This window comes from Conger conger, chromosome 5 (genome assembly GCF_963514075.1).
Source record: "Conger conger chromosome 5, fConCon1.1, whole genome shotgun sequence".
Taxonomy (NCBI): Eukaryota; Metazoa; Chordata; class Actinopteri; order Anguilliformes; family Congridae; genus Conger; species Conger conger.
The window spans coordinates 41,662,469-41,690,445 of record NC_083764.1 but is presented as its reverse complement, the minus strand read 5'-3'; the positions used below and the strand labels follow the sequence as shown (position 1 = coordinate 41,690,445).

Genomic DNA, 27,977 nt, shown 5'->3' with positions numbered 1-27,977 from the left:
ACAAATATCCACCTGAGGCAATAAGAACATAGCAGCAAGCGTTGCGAGCATTGTTGCACACGTGTTGTGTCTCAGGTGGATATTTGGAAATTCGGTTCCAAATTCCAGTTAACCAATAGATAATTTGCCATTACACTTCTTCACATAGCCAGCTAGTTCCATAGGAAAATAAGTTGCTTGCTCATAATATAGCTGGTTAGCTAAAGTGAAAACTTCAAAAAGACAAACTAAAGTCTACCTGTTCAGTGAACATTTTCTTACATTTTCTTTCAACTTTCCAAAACAGCGCATGTTGTAGTTTGAGGGTGTTTGTTGCTGCAATTCCTCTCTTCACCGTTAGGAGTCTGAAAAATGGATTCTGAGAACTATCCAGTTTACAGTTCAACCCTTACCTGTTTTGCCCCCTGGAAACTGTCTTGGCTATGGCAAGTATTAAAGAAAAAAAATAAAATTAAAATAAAAAACCCGTAAGAAGCCTTGTACAACTGACAAATGTATAAATATATAAAAAATTTAAATGGAGAAGCCTGTCATAAGGCTACTTGATATCAAGTAATCCCGAACACACCTTACACTGTGCCAGCTCAGCTGTCTTCACTAAATTTATCCACTGTGCAGTGGTTATTCTAACTGCTGTGGGAATATACCGTATACCTCAGTTGATCCAGTTTCAGAAAGGCAACAACTACATTCTTTACACGTGTATCAACTGCCACTCCTCATGAAATAAGTCACCAATTTTAACCAGGCCCTCCTTATCCAAGTGCTCTCTGCCGTTCACCATGAACAAGAGAAGCCCACTGACTCCTAAATTCCCCATCAACCTCGAAGAGTGGTTTCCCAGAAGTGTCCTACAATGACCAGCAATGAAACTGCATTTCACGGGTGTGTGTGAGCGGCATTTCTTATAGCTCTGTAGTCTGCAATTTCAGATTTGTAATCAAACAATTCACATGTGAAACAATGTTGTTTGATTGCAGATCTATAATTGTGGAGTACAGAGCCAAATCAAGAACATATGTCCCTTTGTCCCAAACATTATGGGCACTGTAATTTGCACTAAGAATGTGCCCTTGAAAAGGTTCATGTTCTGATGGCACCAAAGGATCAGGCTGTTAGGGACACTGCAGACAGGCACAGACAACTGATTTGGTATTTGGTTTCAACCATTGAAAATGTGACAAAACTTCATAACGTGACAGTTTAGCTTGAAACATTTTACTTGGAAAGGCACAAAACTATCATTTTCCTGGTAATTATTCTGATGTAAGAACTAAAGCAAACACTAATTTAAATGGACAACATTTCAGCCTTGTACAGGAGTCTTCCTAGGTCAGTCTTTATTTTTTATTTTCTTGTTATTTTCAAGCCCAGAACTCCATACTGTTTTTTTTCCAAAAAGTGCAATTTAACGAAGAGAGCTTAATATCAGTTTTCTCCATCTTCCACAGTACCTGAGGCCAGTGACTGTGCTACAAAGTCCACATTGACTAAAAAAAAAAGAACTGAGGAGAAAAAAAAAAAACACCAAAAAAAAAAAAGAAAAAGAAATGAAAAAATAGAATTCTGGAACACTACAACATGAAAGTAAACAGTTTCAATTCTGCTTTCTGGGAGAGCGGACCATGGAAGCCACTTCCAATTTAAATGGCAAAAAAAAGGATTTACATAAAAATCTTCAGATTCTGGCGTAGAGGTGAAATCTTTCTTGTTCCACCCAGTGATTCATGGATTATCATTAGTATATTTCCTTCTCCATTTTTAACTTGCTCCCACAGATGAGATCCTCATCAATAGAAGGCTCGTCCCTCTCTTGACCGGTTGGGTGTAATCTCTTCCCCTCAGCAAAGGCTGTTGTACAAATAATGTTCTGTGTGGAATCAAGGATACAACGGTTCCAAAGTATTCTTTTCTTTTTTTAGTCACATCACACATTTTGTGCATCGTTGTTACGGTTATCATTCATTTATTTTACTTTATCCCTGTGTACAACTTGTGTACTTTCTTTGTAGAAAAGGAACTACAGAGTCTGTTGTCTGGTCCACCTCACTGGCGAGTTAAAAACGTTCCACTGCACACCAGAAGAAGGGGCATGCAGACGTAAGACCAAGAGGCGGGCATTTTCTGTTTTAGCTTCCGTTTAAAATTCGACAGTGACCAGAATGTTCTTTCACATCCCTCCCCTTCACTTGTGCCGCTGTAGCGCTTTCCTCTTTCTCTTCTTGAAGAAACAACAGCAACTGGAAGATAAAAGGGTTGTTTAACACGTTTCAGTTTGCCCATATTTTTAAAAAATTATTAACTTAACACAATGCAGTTACCAGATTACCCACTGCAACAGGAAAAATGTTTAAACGGCTGGTTTTTATTTATTTTCAATTCGCGTTGAAAATAGCCTGTTTTATTTACCAGCGGAACAGAAATTAAATAGCAAATGAACGGATGATACAAGAACATATTTAACTATAATCATATAGTAAAATATGTTATGCACATACAGTTGTGTTAAAATAAATAGCAGTGCATAAAAAAAATGTGAATAAATGCAAATATTTTTTCCAATAGCTTTTAGTTCAATATTTCAAATGTAGTGGAAACATTACACATTCAATTCTAAAATCAAAGCATTAGCAAATTTAATCAAGTCTGCGTTATTCTTTTACAGGAAGCAAAGAAAAGGAATATTAATCTATTCAAATACAGTTTATACAGTTTGAACTTCACTTTAAATTACTGAACTAATATTTAGTTGCATAACCATTGTTTTTGATAACTGCTGCGCATCTGCGTTGCATTGAGTCAACCAACTTCACGCACCAAGAAACAGGTATTTCAGCCCAGGATGAACCAACTACATTCCACAGTTACTGTGAATTTTGGGCTTTGCTTCAGAAACTGCATTTTTAATGTCACCCCACACGTTTTCAAAGGGGTTGAGGTTGGAGGATTGAGCTGGCCACTCCATTACCTCAATCCTTTTTGTATGGAACCAAGATTGGGGTATGGACCCCAAGTGTTTGGGGTCGATGTCTTGTTGAAACACCCATTTCAGGGGCATTTCCTCTTCAAAGACACGCAACATAATCTCTTCAAGTATTTTGATGTATTCAAACTGATCCATGATCCCTGGTATAAGAACCCAACACCGTAGTATGAAAAACATCCCCATACCATGATTTTTGAATTCTGTACCCGGGGGTCGTCTGACGTACTGTCAACCACTAGACCCGAAAATAACAATTTCATCAGTCCACAGAATGTTACGCCATTTCTCTTTAGGCCAATCGATGGCAAATTCTTACCGATTCCGCACATGCCCTTTTTTCAACAATGGTGCTTCATGGGGGCTTCTTGCCGATAGCTTAGCTTCAATCAAACATCTTCTGACTGTAACAGCACTTACAGGTAACTGCGGATCATCTTTGATCTTTCTGGAGCTGATGAATGGCTGAATCTTTGCCATTCTGACTATTCTTCAATCCGTTTTAACAGTAGTTGCTAATTTCCTCTGATTGTTTCGGATTTTTGTTGCCATTTTACAGCATATGAGATCATTTTAGCTGAGCATCCTATAATTTGCTTTTTTCCCCTCTACAATCAACTTTTTAATTAAATGACGTTGTTCCTCCAAACATTGTTTTACTTAGCAATTCAGAAGGAAATATATTTTATAACTGTTTGAAACATTTGCTTTCCCCTCTTCCTGAATAAAGGACAATTAATGACACCTGTTTTTTCACAGAATTAATTAATTATCTAATTAAACTCCACACTGCTAATATTTTGAACATGCCCCTTTCAATGAATGAGTCAATTACTCAGAACAAGCAGCGTGCATGTCATGACAGTTGGGTCTGTTGTTTTTCTATTACACTACTACATCTACAAGTAAAGTATTTGCCATGCAGAAATATCACTACTACTAATAACAGTGGTTTATCAGGTAACTGATGTTGTACTGCTATTTTCTGGAACACAACTGTAAATTGATATGTTATCTCTGAAAGTTATCTTAGAAGCGCAAAAGTTATTTGGGAACCTTAAAAATAACAAATACATTTTAAAACATTCGGAAATACAGCCTACCACAGATTTGCCTAGACCTATATTCTTAAGAGCTAGATGTGAGCACAGTAAACATGTTACTGGTATATTTCTGCAGAATGCTGACAGTTCAAGTGGTTACATACTTGCCACAGTTAGCTTTTTTGTGTAGTGCACCTAGAATGCTTGGAAGTCGGAAGTTGGAATTTTCAACTGGGAAATTACATACATTTGCCACCTGGTGATGGTTCTGTGAAAAGCAAACCCTGAACCACTATGGATTATGGGTAATCTTGCTACAACTGACTGCACCACCTGTTACTGGCCAAAATGCAACGCGACTGCCCCTACTGTCGGAACCTCACAAGTATTTTTCCCGGCTAGAGACATTTGCAACCGCAAATCTTCTCCATCCAGTTGGACCGCTATGATCCTTTTGTAAAATAATTTGTTATTTAGCTAACGCTTTTATCCAAAGTGACTTACAGTTGATTAGACGAAGCAGGGGGAAATCCACCCTGGAGCAAGAACCTCGCAATACCGGTGTTCTGACAAAAATGCAATCCATTTTACAGAGTAAGGGATAGAGCTTGTCTTAGACTTAGTCACTCAATGCAAAAGTTAAAATTGCTCTGCTGTTTTACTGCCTTCTGCCTCCGAGAAAAACAGTTGGCAGTGCCGAACACAACTGGAGAAATGTATAGGTTTGACCATTTGACCATTCAGTTATCTGATGCTGGCCCTGCTTTCAGTATTTAGCTACTTTAGCACAGGAAGCAACAATTTCACTGCACAGTGGATGGTGGCAAAGCAGCTGCCAATACTGCATACTGCACAGTATTATTGCTTACTCATTTTCTCGGCCACAAAAATGAGATAACTTAAGTACACAGCAGGCAAACCTTGGTAAACAGAAACAATGTCTGTCAAAATCTGATGAAGGCTGCCCAAGCCACAGCGTGTACTTTCATTTTTGTGTTCTTGCCCAGACGTATTAATGGTTTTCAACTTTTCTACAAAAAGCATTAATTGAATGGACATGTGGTTCACTTCATGACCAGGCTACTACTGCTCTACTTATTTAAGTATTTAAGGATGCAACCAATTTTTGTTTTTTAATACTGGTTAAAGAACAGGTGTCTTAAGACTCAGTTAACACTCAGCTCAAAATTCCATCTTAAGGGGCAGATTCTATCAAATGCGCTTAATCGGCTTGAAAACACTATGCACACTACATGTACGATTCTACATGTATGAAAGAACTGGGCACGTTATTTTATATTAAAGGGAACAAAACTCCACTCCTGTCAATCACTTTGTTAATGTTCTTAGGGATATTAATGACATTAATATAGGGCAGTGGTTAAGGTAGATAACAGGTGGTTCGATCCCTGGTGTAGCCACGATAAAATCCGCACAGCTGTTGGGCCCTTGAGCAAGGCCCTTCACCCCACATTGCTCCGGAAGGGATTGTCTCCCGCTTTGTCTAATCAACTGTAAGTCGCTTTGAATAAAAGCGTTAGCCGAAATAACATGCAACATTGAACTGATTTCACTGTAAAGATTTTTTTTAAACAATGCACTGGAAGCGCTTCAAATTGGGGTCATCTGCAGCTAGATGCATGCCTAAAAACAGCGAGATGCCTGGGGCAGATAAACGCAAGGCGTCTGGTGTGTAAAAGCAGAGTGGGAAACTTGTTAACACCCAGTGGAAATGGCCCCTAAAACAGCCTAAGCTGGTCAAGCTGGTTCAAGCTGCATTTCTGACACTGGTCAAAGCTGTGTGACCAGCTTTGACCAGCCACAGACCACATATGACCCGCTAAGTGTTGAAAGCACAGCTTACACCATCATAAACCAGCTTAGAATCCCAGAAAGCCTTTAGCATGTGCAAAACCTTATTATGTTAAAGGTAAATCTTAATGGAGAAATGCTTAAACGCCCCCCCCTCCCGCCTTACTTGGTATCATCAGCCACCTCCACCTCGGCTGGCGCAGTGATGGGTGCGTTGGAGTGTCCAGCGGTCGGGTCATCAGTGTTCAACTCTCCGTTCGTGGAGTTCATTATCTGAGCAGACACAGGGCACATACGGAGGGGGTGTCCGTGAGGGGGGTGGGATTCTGATGTCCAGGAGCACGGGGTGAGTAGACCCCGTACTTGAAGGTCCAACAGACAAAAAAAGTTGAGAACCAGAAAACCGAATCCTAAAAACTTCCTTCCGGGACTTTATAGATTGATCAAGCTTTATGCTGTAAATTGAGATTTTGTCCGCACACTAGAGAAGAGACGACTGTTAGTGTTGAAAGTCACCTGACCACCGAATCCCTGCTGGGTAACCTGACCTTACAGCAGTATAGCATTTTCTTTTTCGACCTGCAACTTTTATAGCAAACGTTAGATGGCACAGGTTCCCTTTTAGATTGGAGCACCCTTTAGCACCATCCTGGACATCCAGGCAAATAATCACCAGGACCCCAGAACAAAAAAAAGAAAAAGAAAAAAGAAAAACACACAATTTCAAAATGAATTGCTTGGATTAAAACCAGGCACAAACAGCAGCTGTCTGCTGTCCTTCCAGTGGATCAGGCTGTGCTGTACAGGGAGAGATCGCCTTACTTAAAAGGGGAAGGGAAGCACTCGTTAATGGTTTGTATGCTTTTTAACTTTGATAAGATATGACATACATTCTAATCTAAAATTGACTCTTATTTACTAGAAAGAAAGGTTTCCTTTTTTTTTTTTCCTGCTATTAGCACTCGGGTGTAGCTATCTTGGAACAAGCTAGGTTGTTAAGTTTGTTTTCCTAGCAAATATGACTCAATTTCAGATTTGAATGCAGGGCTATATCTTATCCAAGGGAAAAAAGCAAACAAACTAGTCAAACTCCAGAGTGTTTCGCGTCCACTTTAATAAATCCAATTCATGAAATCGCGTGTCCAGAGGGGTATGCTGTAAATGGCTGCGATCACTGCATGAATGACCTTCCTTAAATAAAAAGTTAATTTAAAAATGGCAGCAGCCCTGAACGCCACCTCTTCATCACAAAGCCCCCTCTTCATCACAACCCTGCTCTGCTGCCCAAACAAGTGAGTAAAAAAACACCTCTTCATCATCGCAGTCTTGCTCTGCTACCCATCAGTGTGAGCGTAATGAACAATTCTTCATTATCACTAGCATGGCTGCACGATATATAAAATTGTGGTTTTATAAGCGTAATAAAAATAACCTCTGTCATGGGGCTTACAGGCAATCTTTTGTCTTTTTTTCTTTGATCACACCTGCGGTAGTAAAAATTGTCAAAGACCATGAGAAATGCTTCCAGGAAAAATATCCATGATATGAAAGTTTTGTACCGATATATCCTGGGTGTCGATTGATAAGCATGGTCTTGATCATGTGATTTGTTTTGCAGGAGCATTTCATGGCATGTTTAGTTGTTTACTACCACATCAGGTTTGATTAAAGAAAAGAGACCAGAGACAGCATACAAGCCCCATGGCAGCGGTTATTCTTCAATACATCGTGCGGCCCCAATCGCTAGCCTACTTGACTGCCAGTCAGTTTGGGATTGATAAACGCCAGTTTCTTGCCACAGTCCTGCTCTGCTTCCCGTCGGTGTGAGAGTGCGACATGCATTAAAGAGGCTGTGCAAAGAGTGAGGGAGTGAGAGAGAAGCCAAGGCCATGCATCGCAGTGCACAAGCAGTACCTGAACAGAGCCCCCCAGCCTATCAGCTGTGAGATGCGACCCCTGGAGCTCCCTATTGGTCCCTGGGTTGGGTTGGGACTCGCTTCCTTTGGGCTCGGGCGACTGGCACGACAGTGAGGGGAGGGAGGAGGGGAGGGGTTAATCAAAGGGGGCGGAAAGGCAAGAGGCAGTTTTTTGGCGGGGCGGGGAGTGAATAAAGAAACAAAAATAAATTATAGAAGATTACAGACATGCAGAGTCAGGCAGGTTAATAAAGAATATGTTAATAGAAGGGGGTGGCGTCGTGGAAAGCATGGAAAAAGACGACCCCACGCACGCACACACACGCATATAGTACATATACACACTCACTCACACATGCATACAACACACGTACACACACGCACGCGCACACACACATACGCATGCAGACAGAATGGAGACAGAATGGAGAAAGAATTGCTGGATCTGAACACCGACACCTGCCAGTGCTGGGCTCCACCTGGGAAACCCCACACAGCGGCCCCGGAGAGGTGGTGACGTCTACACTGCATAGAAACAGGATGGCTTTCACACGGAGAGGGAGCGTGACAGGGTGAGAGGTACAGAGTGCAAATAAACAGGAGGCTTTCCCCGTGAAAAAAGCACCTTCCAGTCTTTACACGCGAGATGCCGGTTCAGAGTTAGGGGACACACTGTGTGCAGCTGGAAACAAAACAGACGCCGATTAATTTTCCATTTCTGGGCCACAGAGGGAACACATGACTGCTTTTAACCATTACTGGTGCACACACTGGGTTAGACACATGCGAGGCGCAGCAGGTGTGCAGCAAGACAGGTCGACAGAGCAGGTACTCAAGTGCAAACAGTGAGATAAAAGGATGATGGAGATCTTTTGATGAAGACATTAAAAAAAAAAAAAACTAACAGTACATGCGAAACCCCTTAAATTACTCAGCATTGCTAGCTAATTTTAAGTAATGTCAATAATTAAAGGAAAGAACATAAATGAGAGCAAGATGAATTGATTAAATCTAGGCCCTATTTCATATACATCGCTAACTCGGTCAGCCCGATTAGCTTGTTGATGTTTTGGGATAAATTCAGGACGTTTGGTCCTGTTGCTGGGACAACAGTGTCTTAAGTACAAACCTGCTCAGCCCCAGGTATAAGGATAAGTTAGGATAACATGTGCGTAGCCTATATAAACTACATGGCAGAATCGCACTCACACAGCACCTAATGAGCTCATCTTTTGTAAGCAAGGTTCTTGTCGATGAAAGAGCCGAGGTTTTTACAGACTGACATTCTCACCCTATCTTTATGAGTACCTACAATTTAGTCCTGAGGGAATCTTTTACATCCAGCAATTAATACATGTGCACATTGTAAAGTGAAGTGAACCCTGCTGATACTGTATTGCAAGCACTTGGTGACGTTGAAAATATTATAAACTTTATTTGTCCACTCGTTTCATACACACTGCCCTCCATAATGTTTTGGACAAAGACTCATGTCTTGATTTGCCTCTGATTTGGAATCACACAAAATGTGATGAAAGTGCACATTCTCAGATATAATTAAAGGGTATTTCTATACTTTTTGGTTTCACGATGTAGAAATTACAGAGGCATCTATACATAGTCCCCCCCATTTCAGGGCATCATAATTTCTGAGACACACGGCTTGTAAATCCTCAGGTCTATTTAATTGCCTCCTAAAAAGACAACTAAGAGAGCTCTCAGCAACTAGTTTTTATATCACCTTTGGAAACTATTATTTCCGTTTATCATTACCAAAGTTGTGCCAATGAAAGTCAGTCAAAGAAGCCATTATGAGACTGATAAACAATAATAAAATGGCTAGAGACATTAGCTAAACCTTAGGTTCACCAAAATTAACTGTTCGGAACATAAGAAGAGAGCTTACTAATCACAAAGGGACTGGCAGGCCAAGGAAGACCTCCACAGCTGATGACAGAAGACTTCTCCCCATAATAAAGAAAAATCCCCCAACACTTGTCCTCTTTTGGAATGACCACTGTCTACAGAAATATAGAGGCTACAGTGCAAGATGCAAACCACTGGTTAGTCGCAAAAACAGGACACAGGTTACAGTTTGCCAAGAATTACTTAAGAGCAACCACAGTTCTGGACTTGTGGACAGATGAGACGAAGATCAACTGCTGGTGGTAGTAGCAAAATTAATTCTAATTCTAATCCTATCTGTTGAAGTTCAAGCGAATGGCTCAAAACTCATTGGTCGGCGGTTCATTCTATAGCAAGACAATGATCCCAAACATACTGCAATAGCAAAAAATGAGTTTTTCCAAAGCTAAAAATGGTCAATCACCTGATTTTAAGTGCCTTTCATATGCTGAAGAGAAAACGTCAGGGGGGACTAGCCCCCAAAACAAGCATGAGCTAAAGATGGCTGCAATACAGGCCTGGCAGCACACCCAGCATCTGGTGAGGTCCATTAAATCGCAGACTTCAAGCAGTCATTGCACGCAAAGGATATGCAACACAATACTAAACACGACTACTTTCATTTACATAACATTGCTGTGTCCCAAACATTATGGTGCTCTGAAATGGGGGGACCATGTATAAATCCTGCTGTAATTTCTATATAGTGGAACCAAAATGTATAAAAATGTCCTTCATTAAAATATGACATATAAAAACAACATCGGTTACATTACGAGAATTTGAAACATATTGCTTTATCTTGTGCCCAAGATAAAAATTGCTTACTTTTTAGAATTTTGTGGGCTCCATCATAGCCTATTTCTGTCAATTTCACATGGGCAGAGCCCTGCCTCCCTTTTTTATATAACGAGTATGATCCAGTTTTTGGTATGCGATTCATCTGCCCTTTACAGCAGAGTGGGTATGTGCAGTTATCCGAGATGATCCAATGCTAGATTCACTTATCAAATCGTAGTTCACGTTTATGAAATGGAGTAAGGGCCAATTTAATTAATCAGATAATTTGACACAAGACGCATCAAATTATCCTAGATTGTTCAAGCAACGTACACTCACTGAGCATTTTATTAGGAACACCTAATTATTTGTGATTATCTAATCAGCCAATTAGAGTATTTCTTCTATAACTGCTCCTGAGATTTTCTCTCGAGTTAACCGAGAATGGACCGAAAAACTAAAAACATCCAGTGAGCGGCAGTTCACCGGACAGAAACGTCTTGTTGATGAGAGGCTACCCAAAATTGAACAGAAGACTGGCAAAACAGTCCAAATTTCTGCCGAGGCATACAGATGGCAGGGTCAGAATTTGGCACCAAAAGCATGAATCCATGGACCATACTTGTCTTGTGTCAACAGTCCAGGGTGGTGGCAGTGGCAAAATGGTGTGGGGAATGTTTTCTTGGGCTCGTTAATACCAATCAATCATCCCTTGAATGCCACAGCCTATTTGAGTATTGCTGCTGACCATGTGCATCCCTTCATGGCCACAATGTACTCATCTTCTAATGGCTACTTGCAGCATGATAAAGACCATGTCACAAAGCAAAAGTAGTCTCAAACTGGTTTCATGAACATGACAATATTCTTCAGTAGCCTTCCCAGTCACTGGATCTGAATCCAAAAGGGATGTGGTAGAACGGGAGATTCGCAGCATGAATGTGCAGCTGACAAATCTGCAGAAATTACGTGATGCAATCACGCCAACATGGAACAGAATCTCAAAGGAATGTTTTCAACATCTTGTGGAACCCATGGCATGAAGAGCAAAGGGAAGCCCTACCCTATGTGTGATATTAGAATAGTGTACCTAATAAAGTGCTCAGTGAGGGTATATGAAATGGGGCGCTGAGGTACGTGGATTATAGCTGACTAATATTCTCAAATCATTTGTGTAATGATGTCCCACATAAACAAAGGAATTGGGGTTTGCATTTCCTGTGACACAACATGCATTTCCCCTTTAGTGGGGGGGAGAACAAGCAAAGTACAGGCGCAGTAGACATGAGAAAGGGGTGCTTAAGATTCACATGCTACAGTGGATTCAAATACAGTGGATGCAATGCTTTACCGAGCTTGTCTGGTGTATTAGACCTATGAAATGTCCTCTTGGTTGGCTCAATTGCATTAGGCAAGATCAATCGAGCACAGGAAAATATTTGAATCCAAAACGATTACTTATTTGACCCAGGTCTGCAGTGGACAGCAGAGTCCAGTGCCCCACACACACACACACGCACGCAGACGCGCGCACGCACGCACGCACGCACGCACGCACGCACGCACGCACGCACGCACGCACACACACACACACACAGGTTCTCTATTCTGATACAGGCAGACTAAAACCAAGGACAAAAGCTGGAGACCAATGAGGGTGGTGGGATAATGGGGAGGTATTGTATTATAGCGCACTCGGATGACCGAAATGCCAAGCTGCTGCATCCTGCGTTGATACGAGCTGCAGCGCCAGTGTGTGTTTTACATGTGCGCATATGTGTATGTATAGTATTGTGTGCACGTACACATAGATAGGAATTTTATATCAGTTAAAGGAAAGATGATCAAATATGGAAAATATCATTGGAACGAAAACAATGTTTCTTGTGACAAAAAAAGGAAAAAGTTATGTGAACGGTGAATTAAACTGAAAGTTACTTGAAATTGGACCGAATGCCTTTACAGAATTTCCTAGCTGGAGAGAAAGAAAATGGAAGTACCATCAGGGTTTTTATTTTTATGAGACAGCAAAGGACGAGCGAGTTAAATAATAACTGTTATAGAGAGAGCATCGTCATAAGGCACCACACAATCTCAGCTTAATAGCCATCCGCAATAAACGAGCAGCAGTACTGCCTATATAAATACAGCCAAATTCAAATGAAAAGCGGCTAATGAAGCAAACCAGACCTGTTTTCACTCACTCATTAACCTGCCTCAAGATGCATTATACTGCTATCTTATTCAAAAAACTATTTTATTGTCTGAATGTGGACCACTTTAATGATCAAATGTTCTCATTTTAATGGTTGAACAATAATAACTGACCCCAGTAAGTATGAGAAAATTTGTACATCCACAACATTTGGTGTGTGTGCATGTGCAGTATATATCATGATGTGTATGTTTTATTATTGTGAGTGTGCCTGTGTACATTATGTATATAGTGTTTACCAGTGATCCGCACTCCTGGTCCTGGAGAGCCACAGGGTGTGAGGGGTTTTGTTGATACTCAACACATCATTGATCAATTAAAGCACTTCACTCAGCAGGTTTCTTTGGTCTGAATTGGTTGCTGATATTAAGGCAAAAACAGTATATGGTGTGTATAACAGTAGAGTGTTGTATAGCGTATGTGCACGTGTGTGCGTGACTGAGTATGTATGTATTTGTGTATGCAGTCTTACCTGGTTTTTGGTCTGCTGTTGTGCTTTGTCTCGGCTGCTGGGCTGCACGGGTGTGTCACTAGGGATGGGGCCAATCGGAGTAGGCTATGGGCGAGAAGGGAGAACTGGGTCACATTCACCACACAACTCATTTCACCTGCAGATTTTGTTTTCCATGCACTATACTCATGAATGTAAAAGATAAATTAAATCACCATTAAGCTTAGGTGAAGCGCCAATACAAACCTTCGGCCAGGGATGTATTACATGGAATGGCTGCAGTTCTGGGATACTTACAATTAGATTAGCTTTGAGTTGAGGCAAGGTGCCTCATTTGGGGCAGTAAGGCATTTCAGGCAGTAAGAGCAGTTGTCTGGCAGTCGGAGGGTTGCCGGTTCGATCCCCCGCCCGGGCTGTGTCGAAGTGTCCCTGAGCAAGACACCTAACCCCCAATTGCTCCTGACGAGCTGGTCGGTGCCTTGCATGGCAGCCAATTGCCGTTGGTGTGTGAGTGTGTGTATGAACGGGTGAATGAGAAGCATCAATTGTACAGCGCTTTGGATAAAGGAGCTATATAAATGCCAACCATTTACCATTTCCGTGCCACATGCCTTTGCTAAAATTTACACTTACTCTGCCCACTCAGTTAATGACAGCAAGTACCGTTAGCAAGCTAACTAACGTTAAACTTGGTCAAAATGGCAAAAAATTATGTAAAGTGTGAAGTAGAATTTAAACAAATAAATAAAACAATTAAATCACTAAATTTCCTGGACTTTGCAATCATGAAGCCATTCTTCCTTCCTTCTGTTGATTGGGCTTTATTTTTTTTTAAAGCTCATATTACACCCATCTTAAAATGCCTTAATTGGTTGCCTGTTCATTTTAGAACCTGGTTTTACTGGTTAAGGATCATTAATTAAATGGCAAGGCAGCAACCTACTCATCTGATATGCTTTATAGGAATGTGCCTGTCAGATCCCTTAGATCCTCTGGTGCTGGTCTTCTAACTGTTCCGGAGACTAGAACTAAAAGGCATGGTGGCAGCTAATGGTCATTACAGCCCTAGCCTTAGGAATAGTCTGCTGATGGGTCTGTGACTCCAAATCCTTAGACATTTGTAAAATAAATCTTAAAACACATTTTCTTTGCAATTAAAGTTTTGCTTGCTTGCTTGCTTGCTTGCTTGCTTTTAGCACCGGCATCTGCAAAATGTAAACAATGCCCGTTCCTACTTACGAGTGGCTTGCCGACCCAGTCGTACTCGTAGTCGAAGACATAGCCGTTCCGGTCAAAGAGGTCAGTGAACAGTTTCCTCAAGTAGTCGTAGTCGGGTTTCTCAAAGAAGTCGAGCCTCCGCACGTAGCGCAGGTAAGTGGCCATCTCCTCTGAAGACAGAAAGGAGCATTGGACGCAAGGGGGAAGAGGAGAACATCAGCGAGGAGAGAATCATGCAACGCAGGAGAGGCACAGCCCTGCGGGGACTTTGTGGATGGCACTCGACCTCCCCAAGTCACTGCCCAAGACTCATCTCTTCACGCTGTACCTTGACTCCTCTGTGGGTGTACCCTGATCTATAGCCCTGATCTTCACCCGCCTGAACATTTTCGGCCCTTGGGTGTATTTTCAGTCTAATCTAGGACTCTTGCAGTTGTGTTTGGATTTATATTGCATTTCCATTTGTATTCCTCTTGGTATTATAGTCAGTGTCGTAATTCCTTACTGACTTGGCCTATTTGCAACGTGTACTGGAAAAAGTTAATGGCTGTACAAAAGATTCTTTGTGAATTGTAGCTTATCCAATCTGTTCTGCATTTTGTTCCAATGACCCTGATATGCACTTTTTTGTAAGTTAATTTGGATAAAAGTGCTGAAGAAAATGTAATGTAGTGGAAGAGCCACAGCCCTGCAGGGGAACTCGAGGCTCACCTGGGAAGCTCTCACACAGGACTTCGATGGGAGTCGACCGTTTGGTGTCTCCAATTTTCTGATAACGTTCCTTCAGCGTGTCCGCCTGGTCGGAGAGGGTGGGAGGGAGATAGTCAGCCCGCCTGTCAACAAGCCCCCTGTTGTCCCTGGCAGTCATAATCAGAGCCCTCACACTGTACAAGCCCCACATTAGAGCTTACAGTAAGATCACCCAACAATCAGCATGATAATTATTCTTATTCCATAAATACAGCAGAAACCTCTGAGAAAAAAACCCATAATAGTACTGTTATTGAAGAAGAGGGAATGTTTAATGTTTCAGATTAGAGGGAACAAATTATGAAAATGCAGTAAAAGATGGGAGTAATCCAGTGTCTCACCACTGAAGCAGTACTCTCTTTAAAACTCTGGAGAGCAATCACAGCCCATATTTCAACTACAGGAACTTCAAATTCAACAGTTTCCAATAAATACTACCATTTGGCCAGAGGAGCATCATGAAGGAAAATCCATTCCAGGATTACATGCCAACTTTTGTGCTTAACTATCTGCCATGCAAATTGGCATTTCTAGAGAATTGTGCATAACAATGGCAGAATGGCAGGCAGTGTCCTTGCTTAGTGAGAATTTTTTACTGCTCAGAACCATTTCGAAATAAAAAAAAAAGAATAGTGTGCCAACATAAAAACTGTAAATAGAGTCTGTTAAGATATCGCACCCCAGAGACTGAGATTTGTATGGATTAAAAAATTAACAAATCTGAAGGGTGATCAAATTTGTTGATTTTTCAATACATATCTCACAATTGCTTATCTACCAACTGCTGTACAATCCTTAATCCCTCAATTGAATAAACAAGACCTACGAAAAACCTTAATAAACAATTGCTCCCTACACCCCAGCAAAACCACTCCGGTCTGCCAGCTGTGGTCGCCTTGTGGTTCCCTCATTACGACCACCAGGTGGTCGAGCTGCAGGTTCACACCTGTTTTTTCCATTCTGGTTGTTCAGTGGTGGAATGACTTGCCTATCACGATCAGGACAGCAGAAACCCTCCCTTTATTTCGACGCAGACTAAAAACACACATTTTCAGACTGATCCCTTGCCTAACCAAAACAAATTTGAAATTTAATATTTTTTTAAATAAAATGTTTTACTTGTCTTTGTTTAGAACAGCTTTTCATGTATGTTGTGCTATTCATGGATTTGATGCTTTTAAAAAATGTAATGTAAATGTTTCTGAATAGTCTAACTCATGTTCTGCAATCTGAATGGTGGTTCACCCACCTTCCACCAATCCAATAGTGCACATGTTATGGAGTTGGTTTGACTCCAAAACTGTTTTTGTACTTTTCTGATCAAGCACCTTCTCTGCAGGCAGAGTCTGCAGGCCCTGTGATGCTGGTATAACATAAGAATGAATTATTCTGAATCTATACTGGCCTTGTGTTATATATCCTGTAGAGACATTAGGAAGTATTCACAGACATCAGGAAGTATTTTTTTTCCCCCACACAGAGAAGTCATGTCGTGGATGCAGAAACACTGAGGGCTTTCAAGACCTGGCTTGATACAGTGCTAGATACTACTTAGCTTTTAGCTCACCAAGTCCTCTGAAGCAGCTCTGAGAGGAGCCAAATGATTTTCAGTGTGCTATAGCACCACCTGGTTGCCATTCTGTCCATTGATTTGGCTGAGGCAAGAGTTGCCACCAACACAACCCTTCAGCGTTTGCCCAGTCTCAGATGTACCAGCTAAAAGTCATTTGAGGGTCACGGGCAAGAAAAGCATACAAAATCCTCACAAAAACAAGTGCAAATTCCAGGTTCCAGGTGCACACGCTTAGGTGCAAACAAAGCTATTTTTTCTTGAATACAGGCCCTCTTTCCCCATGGTTTTTGGAAATGTGGCAAGAAATAGGTGCTGTCTTAGGAAAAGAAAAAAGAAAAGAAAAAAGAAACTGTGAAAGGAAAGAGAAAGAAGAACACAGCTGTGAAAATGGGGGCAAATCCGTTCTCAGCTCAGACTGGTGTTTTCTGCGTGGGTCGTCTCCTTTTTAGTGCGTGCAGTTGCGCACCGAGAGCAGTCTCTTTGCTGTGGTGAGATTTTACCGGAAGATACAGGTATGCAGGGACTTTCACATGCATGTAGTCGGAGAAATTAGACACCTAGACGCCTAGACAAGTGCTTCGCTAAGAAAACCACAAGATGCACAAGATATATATATATTTTTTAAATGCTGATACAGGCTATGAAAAGGGCCAGAGAAAGTTTGGCCTTTCATCCATGATCATGAAATGCTCTTAAATAGAGCATCTTATATAAGCGAACGGCTGTTAATGGAACAAAAGCAATACAGAAAAATGTGTTTCTGAAAGCCTTTCCTGAACCTGTGTTCCAAAACAAAGTTTTTCAAGGGATATGTACAATGGTTTGCAGTGGAGTTGGCATATGTCCATTTATAAGGTTAAGGGTTGACCATCATCATGAACTGAACACAAGAGCACTTCTTACCTGCCAATATAGGGCAGAGAAATGTCTAGGCTCAAAAACAGTCGTCTCTATCATTTAAGGCTTAGATCTGTAACATATAAAACCAACTGACTAAAATGGCCTTTCACCAAAAGGTTATTGGTTTCATTTAGAGGTCACATATTACAACACTCAGGGTATTCTGAGGTGAACCACTATACAGAGACTGTAGAAACATTGGTTAATACAGTTTTCTGTAGTTCTTGTTTACTAGACTGAGGGTTTGTAGAGAAGATTGTAGAGAAGCATTTCTGAGATACAGATTTGAAAAATCAACAAGGGTGCCATATCTTATTTCAAGACAAAATTTAAGCGATTTTTCCAAGAGATCTGGTAACAGACCAAGCGAAATTTGGCTATGCCCTCCAGTATTCAGACATGATTTTTTAGAATTCAATAACCCAGCCTCAGCTTTATTTGAATATAAATGTACAAAATTCATAGAAGATGAATCACCCTTTTAAAAAGATGTAATTTGATTGCAAAATGTTTAGGCGTTCATCTTTAGGTATCAATGATAATTGCAACCTGCACCCATTCCACTTGTATAGCATGATTTATTTCCTGATGCATTTGGTCAAATGTCTGCATAAATGACATGCCCTCACATAACTAGATGTGGAATAAATTGGTGATAATACACATGCATGATCGGTATCTTTTGTAATTATTTATAGATAAACAAGCATATCATGCAATGTGATTTGTTTAAAATGAAGTAATGTGGTCAAATGAAGCGTGTCAGCCCCCTCCAAAAGTATTGGAACAGCAAGGCCAATTCCTTTGTTTTTGCAATACACTGAATACATTTGGGTTGAATAAAAAGATGAACACGAGACAATAGTCCAGAATTTCAGCTTTTATTTTTCTGTCATTTAAACCTAGATGAGTACCTTTGGTATCAGACCACCCAACTTTTAGGTGAGCAAAGCTATTGGAACAGAGTATTTAAGTAAATGAAATTAAATAACACTTAATATTTGGTAGCATATCCCTGGCTTGCAATAACTGCATCAAGCCTGCAACCCTGCAAATGGGTTAAGCCTGCAATTGGGTTATTGTCTGGTGATTGACTTGGCCAGTATAAAACCTTTCACTTTTTCTCCCTAATGAAGTCCTGTTGTCTTGGCAGTGTGTTTTGGGTCATTGTCTTCCTGCATGATGAAGTTCCTCCCAATTAATTTCTCCACAAGTTGGAAGACAGAATGTTTTTGTAGACTTTGTAAACTTTGCAGTTTTGTAAAGGTTATCATCAATAAGAATTAGTGAGCCCACTCCAGAAGCAGTCATGCAAGCCCAAGCCATGACACTGCCTCTACCGTGCTTCACAGATGAGCTCATATGTTTTGGATCATGAGCAGATCCATTTTTTCTCCACACTTTGGCCTTTCCATCACTTTGTTAGAGGCTATTCTTGGTCTCATCAGAACTTTCTTCCAGAACTTTTGTGGCTCATCTCTGTATTTCTTGGCAAATTGTAATCGTGCCTTTCGATTCTTACTACTGATGAGTGGTTTGCATCTTGTGGTATAGCGTCTATATTGCTGCTCTCTATGTCTTCCTCGAACAGTTGATTGAGATACCTTCACCCTTGCCCTGTGGAGATTCATCACTGACTGATGTTTCATGGTTTTTCTTCACAGCTGTCACAATGTTTCTGAACTGCTGTTGATTTTCCTTGGTCAACCTGTTTGATGTCTGTTGCTAAGTACGCCAGCGGTTTCTTTCTTTTTCAGGTCATTCCAAGTTTGTGTACAAGTTATCCCCAATGCTTGTGCAATGGCTCTGATCAATTACCCCTCTTTTCTAAGCTTCAAAAGAAAGCTCTCTGGTCTTCATGTCGGTTTATCACAAATTCAGTCTTCACAGGCAAACCCCAAGAGTAGACATACAGAACTATTTACTGTTTAACCCATCAATCTAACAGGACAGATCTGGGCAACAAGGAACACCTGTAGTCACAGCCCAGACAGTAAGTGACTCAGTCAGCCACTACCGGCACAGATCCGGTCCGGAGTCGCTTGCTATCTGGATGTTCCAATACTTTTGCTCACCTAAAAATTGGGTGATATGTTCCAAGTTTTTTAACAAATCTAGATAAAAGTACCAGGAAATAAAAGCTGAAATTCTGATGTCATCTTATGTACATCTTTTGACCTCAAAAACAATCATCTTCAGTGTACAGCAAAAACAGAGGAATTTACCTTTTGGAGGGGACTGTAGATCAACACAATGGTGACCTTTGTTCCCCAGAAGCATAAAAACTAGCAGACCCTCTGCCTCCAGGACTCCTTCTGATCTTTATTATTATTACTATTAGTCTGATAAATCATTTCTATTAAAGCAGTAGTTGCATTGGTTGCATTAGGTACTGGTCCATGAAAGCCACCAAAGTCAATCATACCTTCAGGCCCTGCCAGGGCAAACTCCCTCTCAGGAAGTACATGAACATGTGACCTAATGCTTCCAGGTCATCCCTTCTGCTTTGTTCTGTGGAAAAATGTCAGGAAAAAACATCAGGACGATTACGGTTTAATGCTGCGGGAATAATACAACTGTTGTGTTTAAACAGGGTTTTGTCCTGCATGGAGAAATCTTTGGTTTGGACCGAAGTAAAATTTGCAAGCACCAAAGGAAAAGCAGGTAAAAAGGGAAAATGAGAATTGGTCCAATGTCAACAATGTGGGATGACCCCACGTGCGAACACGAGTGTTAGCTGAATGATGCCATAGGTCACCATAGGCCCACTTAATGCCAGGAATAACTGTGCGTTTTGATTGTTGAAAGCAATTAGCAATAAAAAATCATGGATGTGAATTGGGGTTTTCCGGAAAAATCTAGCCAAACCATCTTGCGGATATTACTTTCTGGCCTGTTCACAATATGGCAAGCTTTCTACACAAAATGACAAACAGTGTTAAATCTTCCAAAACAACTCTTTGTAAAGGCCCCAAGCTTCCAAAGGTGCATGTTGATCATGCACAGGTTTTGACCTTACCCCAGGTCTGTTTTGATGCTTGTGTACTGGGTGGTGTCCTTCAAAGTCACCTTACCCAGGTGTGTGTTGCGTGTGTGTGTGTGTGTATGGCGGGGTGCCTGGCAGGCTCACCTTTCCCCAGGTGTGTGTTGATGCTCATGTACCGCGCTGTGCCTGTCAGGCTCTTGTGCTCCCGGTATGGGATGTGTTTTTTGGTCTCAGGGTCGATGTATTCTTTGGCCAGCCCAAAGTCGATGATGTGGATCGTGTGCTGCCTCTTGCTGCCCGGCCGCCCCACCAGGAAGTTCTCTGGCTTGACGTCCCTGTATATCAAGCTTTTGGTGTGCACATACTCCATCCGCGTTATCTGTGACGAGGCAAACGAGAGAGATTGAGTTTGACTGCCTTTCACAATCTTATCTATCTGCAGGTTTCCATTAGACTGGATTGCACGGTAAATCAAAAGATGTAAACAGCCGACAAAAAGGACAACAACAACAGCTACATGCCAATGTTTCTTTTCATGGTGTACTGAACTAGAATGAACTATAAACATTTTATATTCTGCTCTTACAGGTTTCCAGCCTTAGCTCAGTTAATGGGGCAAGCAAGTATGGACCAAGTTCTCAGTCCTAGTCCAGAATTCAGTTTCGGGAAATTAACCATATGAGAATTCAGAAGTTGTTTCTGGAATGTCTCACCAACTGTATCGCTATCATGAGGACTGTTTTGAGGGAGAAGGTGCGGTCGCAGAGGTCAAACAGGTCCTCCAGGCTGGGCCCCAGAAGCTCCAGGACCATGGCGTTGTATTTCCCACATGGGCCAAAGTAGTACACCTGAGGAATTCCCTCTAAAGGGAAGGGGAGGGGGGGGGGACAAAAAAAAAAAAACACATAATCACACACTGCAGTGCAGTTATCAACCTCAAAATCCAACCACTGGCAGAGCCAGTCAAGGCAATGACTGTAAAGGCAACAAATTGTACAAATATAGGCCGCAAATTTAAAAGCCACAAATAAGTGCGATTACCATAAAAATGCAATTTTGATAACTTTGCTGCTTTCTGAAGTAAGAGTTATTTATTCAGCTATGATGGATGCCACCTCAATTTCAATTCACTATCACCTTTATTTGCTTAGTGCTTCATACATACTGTCAGAAAGATGCTTTACAGTGGAACAGAAGGACACAAAGGAAAAGGGCAAACACCATGCCCACTGATCTTAAAGTCACAGAGAAACCAAAGAGCAGCACAAGCTTCCGCGAAATGAAGTATACCTGCCAGCAGGCTGCTTCAAGTTGAATATACACTTGCCTCTAATATTCCTGCAATTATGAATAATTGGTAATTGTGTAAATGTACAAGCTGGCAGGAACCTTAATAATCTGGTAAAGGCTCATATCATGTGGTTCCATCTGCTCAGCACAATAGCTCAGTGACTTGATTTTAAATCTCGTAATAGCAGGCTGGGACTCCTGTGTCTGTGTCGTGTGTCTTAATGCTACAAATATAATCTCCCAAATGGATGTCATCCAGACATGGACACTGGAAATGAACCTGTTTTTAGATATTATTATAATAACATGGATCGATTACCAGACACGCAAGCTGTTTTTGATGGCTATAACCTGTTCAGATGTGACAGAATTTGGAGAGATAGTGGTGTTATTGCCCATGTCAAATGAATGTAGGCGATACCCAATTGTTTGTGGCGCTTATCTACCACCCACCTTCCGCTATATTTTCTGGCATATTTTCTGGCATATTCTGATCAAATCTGCTGTCAGGCTATGCTCAGCCGCGGCCGCTTATTATGGGCGATTTCAACTGAATGACTCATTCGGCTGATGCACTCAAAGTTGTATGCAGTGAATTTAATTGAACGCAAATTTTAACTGAATCTACCTCAACCAAACTCCAGCAAGGTCCTCTCTGACATTACGCTGACAAACAAGCAACATAAATATTTGAGCAGCTGTGTTTTTGCACTTGATTTTAGTGATCACTGTCCAATTCCTTGCATTGCAGATATGAAAATCCCCTGCAATCTCACCTGCAGCTAGCTCTTAGTTACTTTTTGAAATGTTTTGAACTGTCAGATACGCTTTACCACAAAAATAAACCCTGGGCCAGAGCAAGGGCTTCTCTTCTGATTGGCAGCTTCAGTGCCTGTAAATCTGTATAAACTACTGCACGATACCATTGGTTAGCGACAACTGTTTCATATTTTGGAACGTGCGGTGGATTGCGGTCTATATTGATGGTAACTTACCACCTGGCGCCCAAACCTAATTTTAGACAAGCCCACTTTTGCCCACCACAAGACTTTATGCCTAAAAAGGTTGATGATTTACAATAAAAAAATATATTATGTGATGACCAAGTCTAAATAAAGACTCTAAATGTGTAGTCCTTGAAATAAATCACTATGAGTGAACAGTTCTGAGGAGGAACGCAAAAACCCATTTGATGCTAGAGGGAATTTTTAGTAATGTGACCCCATTATATATTGGTGAGCATCTAAATACATTCTAAAAATGTTTTACCATTATTCTGTATGCTTATAAATAAGGAGCAGGCCAGCTTCTGAATAATAAATGGAATGTAAATTGTGTTTGACTCGTTGTTGGGGGTTGGGTATTTGGAAAAAAACTTCACTCAATGGACCTCAATCAATATATTAGTAAACAAGATTTTATTCTTCTGGACCTACTGCTGCTACATGAGGAAACCAAGAAGAGGGAAAAGTAGGGGAAGGGTGATGGGCACGGGGAAGTTAAATTTTTTAGGATAAAAAGTGGAGTGCTTTATCATTTAGTTTGCTATCTTTAGTATTTTACACCTCGTAAACTAAATTATATTATGGGTTGTGCATACGTGTCCTTCTGGAGTCCCCAAATATCCAATATTGGAAGCCTGCCAAGACATAGCTTAGAAAAAGCAATGCAGAAAGCTCAGGCTTTGGTGATATTTGTCATTAAATTTGAAAGGGATTAATCCAGCGTTTTTCGCTGTGGTTCCATTGTGTTTCTAAGCCCACCAGACACAGCCATGAGCATCTGTATTCACTCAAATACAAATAAATATTTTCAGTGTGAAAAGAGCGTTCCATTTCCACTGTGTTTGAGCATTGGTAACTTTAAACATAATATTTAGAGTAATTTAGAGTTTGGAAAACAAACCCCCAAGGGTTGCCTTTCAGAAGAGACCAGGATTGTGCCTTTAGCCAAAAGGGTTAAGAGTAGTAATCAATTTATTTTGGGTATGTCATTTTCATGTTTGTGTTGAGAAAATGGGTGATACTTAAGGGTTTAATATATTTAACCTAAGACTAATTTCTGGAAAAATCTCAAAGTGCCAAAATATTAGGATTCTGCCCATGTATTGCTACTCCTGAAAGGCTGGGATTCTACTGATGACAATAATTATCACACAATTTCTAAATGATCTTCATTAGCAAAGATGATTGAATCACTGGTAAATAATCAATCTTATCCATGGACAATATTCTGAACCCACATCAATCCGGTTTCAGACCTGGTCAGATTACCATTTGAAAGGCAGTTCTACACTGCTTTTGCACACCAGGTGCCTCTGATTTTTCTGCCCCGGGTGTCTTGGTGTTTTTAGGTGCTGTTCATTCTCTGTTCATTCTGAATAGATTTTCAAAAATAATCCTATTTCCATGCACATTGAAACTATCACCCAAAAAGTCACTCATTCTTTTCTCAGCTGTCTAATCATAGGAAAATAGAGGCAGGGTTCGAAGGAGGAGGAGAAATTGGTTGTTGCCGTTGACACTGTTTCGGCTCATCCACATACGGTAGTTGCTTTGTATTTCAACTAGTTTGGTCTCTCACTGGTCTCGCAAAAACAAGTGTGCTCTGCTTATCACTTGTTTTTTTTATTTTTATTACTAGTAATCAAAACAAAAGTTCAATAATGCCATTTCTGCTAGGCTTTTTACAGAGCAGACATCATGAAATCAAGACAGGTAGTGCACACGCGTCTAGCATGATCATTTCCTTAGGTTCTTGTAAAGGAGTGCCACATGGCTCCATCCTTGGGCCTGTCATGATCACAACTTTATTATGGAGGGCAAAGCAGAGTTTTAGAATGTAGCATCCTCCATCTAAACTAAGCTTCCATCAGCCTTGTTAATCTGGAGCTACAGCAGTCTGTTTGCCTGCATTGTTCCAGATGAAATAAATTATATAACTAGTCACAAAAACCACTACCTGACATACATGACACAAATATTAAGCTATTCAATGTTGAAGTTCTGCATGACACAGACATGGATGCTTCTATCAAGGAGGTAGTATCCTTGTCTTGAGTTGTCAGTTCACCAAAATAAATGTTTGTTTTTTTTCCATTTAAGTTTAATTCAATTGGCATGTTGTGCTTCATTTTTTCTCAGCATGTTAATATCATGCTAAGTTCTATTGGGTGCTTGTGTGACAACAGAGCAGCATTCATAATGCCAATAAGATCACAGATTTAATTGTTCAGAACATACATTTCTATTTAATGAAACTACCACAAAAGGTGAGCGAATGCTTAAAATCTAGGCGATCTCCCCAACTTGTCTCACTGCTCGCAAAAAAAGAAAGAAGCTGTAGTTAAAACTGATGAGTTTAGCCGGTTAAGTTGCCTCTGGCAGCCATCTTAAGATCAAAGAGTGCCCCTCTGTAACTTGCGCTTGTTCACTGCACCCATTTACAGCCAGCTAACCTCTGAACAAATGTCTACATGAGGAATATTGGCCAAGTTCCAACTAACTCCTCTGTGACTAACTCCTCCACTCCTTACATTATAGCTAGGACTTGTGCAGCTCTCCAAGGATGAATCTTTAAAAATGGTTGTTCGTGACATCACAGTGGCGTATTCCTTTCTGTGTTTACTTTTTTCACAGGGTAACGGCTAGTAAACGGGAGCATCTCTAGGTCATTGATGACACAGCTATCAACACCTCCCCTGTCCCCCTGTACGCGGTCATCCGACGCCGGTGTTTGAACACAGGCCAGCGCACCAATCTGCACTTTAAGTTTGGAATGTGCTAACTAACAATGCCGACAAAACCAAGGCTGCTGGCTTCCACATTGTGTACCGTCTGTGCAGAACTGTGGAGATGTGGTGCACCCAGAGGCCAGAGGGCTGTAAACATATCTCCAGTATAACCCCTTCAAGTGAAATGCATTTCAATGAAATGTACTCTTTTTTTCAAGATTCGTCAGATTGCATACAAATGATTTGATGGTGTTCATTTTCCCTGTGTGAAATGCTGTATTTAGATTTAATCTAATGCCCCGAGTTTTTGTACCGCTGTTCCTTCTTATCGTTTTATTTTTACCATGTTTTATTAACTTTAATGTTTACTTAGTGTTGCTTGGCCAGGTCTCTCTTGTAAAGGAGATAATATCTCAAGAGAGTTTGTGGCTAAATAACTCAACTTTTTTGTTGTTTTTTTTTTTTTTTTAACCGAATTCCCAATTCCATCACAGTTCCATGCGTCATGGAAACCACGGGGGCCCTATATATTTCAGGCAGCAACAGAGCGCGTCCCCACAGGAGGCGTAATCAAGCTCATGAACAGAGAGGGAAGCTGCCGACATTAAAGATTCAGGCAGGCAGGCAGGCGGGCGGAGGCAGCCCAACAGAAACAGAATCCACAGGTTACAACGGGTGTCAGTAATGCACTCCCATTTTAGAAGCACTTACTCCTGAAAATCTAACTACTAACAGGAAGAATAATTTAGGAGCACATTCACTAATTGGGATGCATTAGGGTGCCCCAGTATTTTTCAATTTTGGAGCAAATGCGCCACTGTTTCCAAGCAAGTTGCCACAGATACCTCCAAAGCCAAAAAAAGAGGAAAGGTGCGCAAGCTGTACACCCAGAGGGGAGTGGTGCTGGCTAAGCGTTCAGGCTACCGGACGAGTCACTAGTGGCCGGGGAAAATAATATAAAGTTTTGACTGTTGGTGCGGTAACAATGAACAAAAGACATACTCCCAATCAATCCCTACAGTGAGGTCAGGCTTAAGCCACCAGCTAAATAACTGACAGTAGCATAAAGAGAGAGTGATGTCTTGAATGTGCTCCCAGCTCAGAGGCAGGGTAGAGGTGGGGTGGAGGGTGGAGGGAGGGGGGGTGCAGTCTCCCAATTCGTAACTCTGACTCAGACGGAGGGAATCTCAATCTGCACACGGAGCGTCCAGGGATGGAGAGAATTTGGGGCGCCTCTGGAGAACAGAGTGGCTTGTGGAGCAGCAGAATCTGTACGGACGATTCTGCAGACACACCGGCCATAGCACTTTCCCACTGAGAAAAACAATTTAGGGAGAGGATAGTTGCAGGCAAAGCTGAGGCCCCGAACTTCCGTGCCACACAAACTTACAGCACCGTTCCAGAGTGGCCGACTCCCCTCGGAGTGCACTGCATTGTGAGAAATATTCCTGGGCCTACCTCAGTCACATTCTCAGGCCTGAGAGGAGAAGTTAGCGATCTGTGGTAACGGTAGCACTGTGTGGATAAGGTTAACTATTAATAGCCCAGTGAGACTCACCCCTGTGCCCACTGCCCCAAACCCTCCCACCCCCAACACAGCAGGGCTGCTGGTCCTGCTGTGGGGCCTAGCGGGTTTTGGCTGAACCCTCACAGGAAATGAAAAATGAACGGACAGTGCACTTTCACCCTTCCCGGCTCAGCAACATTTTAAGACCCCTTTCATTCTTCTTTTGAAATTTCCTGATTTTGCATTTGGTGTCGGTTAACACTGATGGTTTAACATATTTGAATAGAATTTTGAGTACAACTTTGCACATTTCTGCTCATTAAGACTTGACACGCCCTGGGCACAGTGGGCCTACCGCCCAAGCTCACCTGCAGACGGTCGGATAATCCGCTCGTTCTGCACTTACCTGAATTTCCCAGCTGCTTGTAAAATCTGTATTCCAAATGCAGTTGGGGCGCCCTGGACTTTATTGGCTCCTGAAAAGATAAAAAAAACAAAAAAAAAAAACAACAACATGGCGGTCAGTTTCTCCAGTGCCACTGTTCATATAGGCTAAATACAAATAAATAGCAAAGCATTCAATTCAACAGAATGTCATGTTTAACTGTACTGTTTAATGGTTAGGTCAGTGTGAATGAAGCTATTACTATACGTTAGATTGCGGAGACGTGTTTCCAAAGCTAGCCACAGCACAATATCTAGTTGTCTTGTAGGTTCAAGAGTTTCGACATCTTGGGGGTGGTGTAGGCAGGCTTCAGAACAGAGACATTTTGATTGTAACAGAGGAAAGAATCCCTGCATAGTATACCTTTAAATTACAGCTGCAGGTAACGCAGAACGTTCTGAGGATATTTCCTCCGAGATATGCCACAGAACCCCTCTTGCTCAGCGCTCCCTGAATCAACTCAGACAGTT

The 27,977-nt window shown here is 41.3% G+C and overlaps 1 protein-coding gene across 6 annotated transcripts in view; it reads right to left on the bottom strand.

The window, feature by feature from the left end:
* Positions 1-1,323: 1,323 nt before the first annotated feature.
* LOC133128090 (casein kinase I) overlaps positions 1,324-27,977 on the bottom strand; it is a 44,267-nt gene continuing 17,613 nt past the window's right edge. For 3 of the 6 annotated variants that reach the window (XM_061241348.1, XM_061241347.1, XM_061241349.1), the window contains 11 exons: positions 27,469-27,538; positions 21,246-21,394; positions 20,677-20,911; positions 19,972-20,057; positions 15,035-15,119; positions 14,345-14,493; positions 13,127-13,210; positions 8,380-8,436; positions 7,753-7,854; positions 6,005-6,111; positions 1,324-2,240 (listed from right to left, as the gene is read on the bottom strand). In XM_061241348.1, coding sequence (XP_061097332.1) covers positions 2,186-2,240; positions 6,005-6,111; positions 7,753-7,854; positions 8,380-8,436; positions 13,127-13,210; positions 14,345-14,493; positions 15,035-15,119; positions 19,972-20,057; positions 20,677-20,911; positions 21,246-21,394; positions 27,469-27,538 — 1,179 coding nt within the window. In that variant the 3' untranslated portion in view covers positions 1,324-2,185. Of the gene's footprint in view, positions 2,241-6,004; positions 6,201-7,752; positions 7,855-8,379; positions 8,437-13,126; positions 13,211-14,344; positions 14,494-15,034; positions 15,120-19,971; positions 20,058-20,676; positions 20,912-21,245; positions 21,395-27,468; positions 27,539-27,977 lie in introns of those variants that run through there. The other 3 variants (XM_061241350.1, XM_061241351.1, XM_061241352.1) reach the window with 3 other exon arrangements.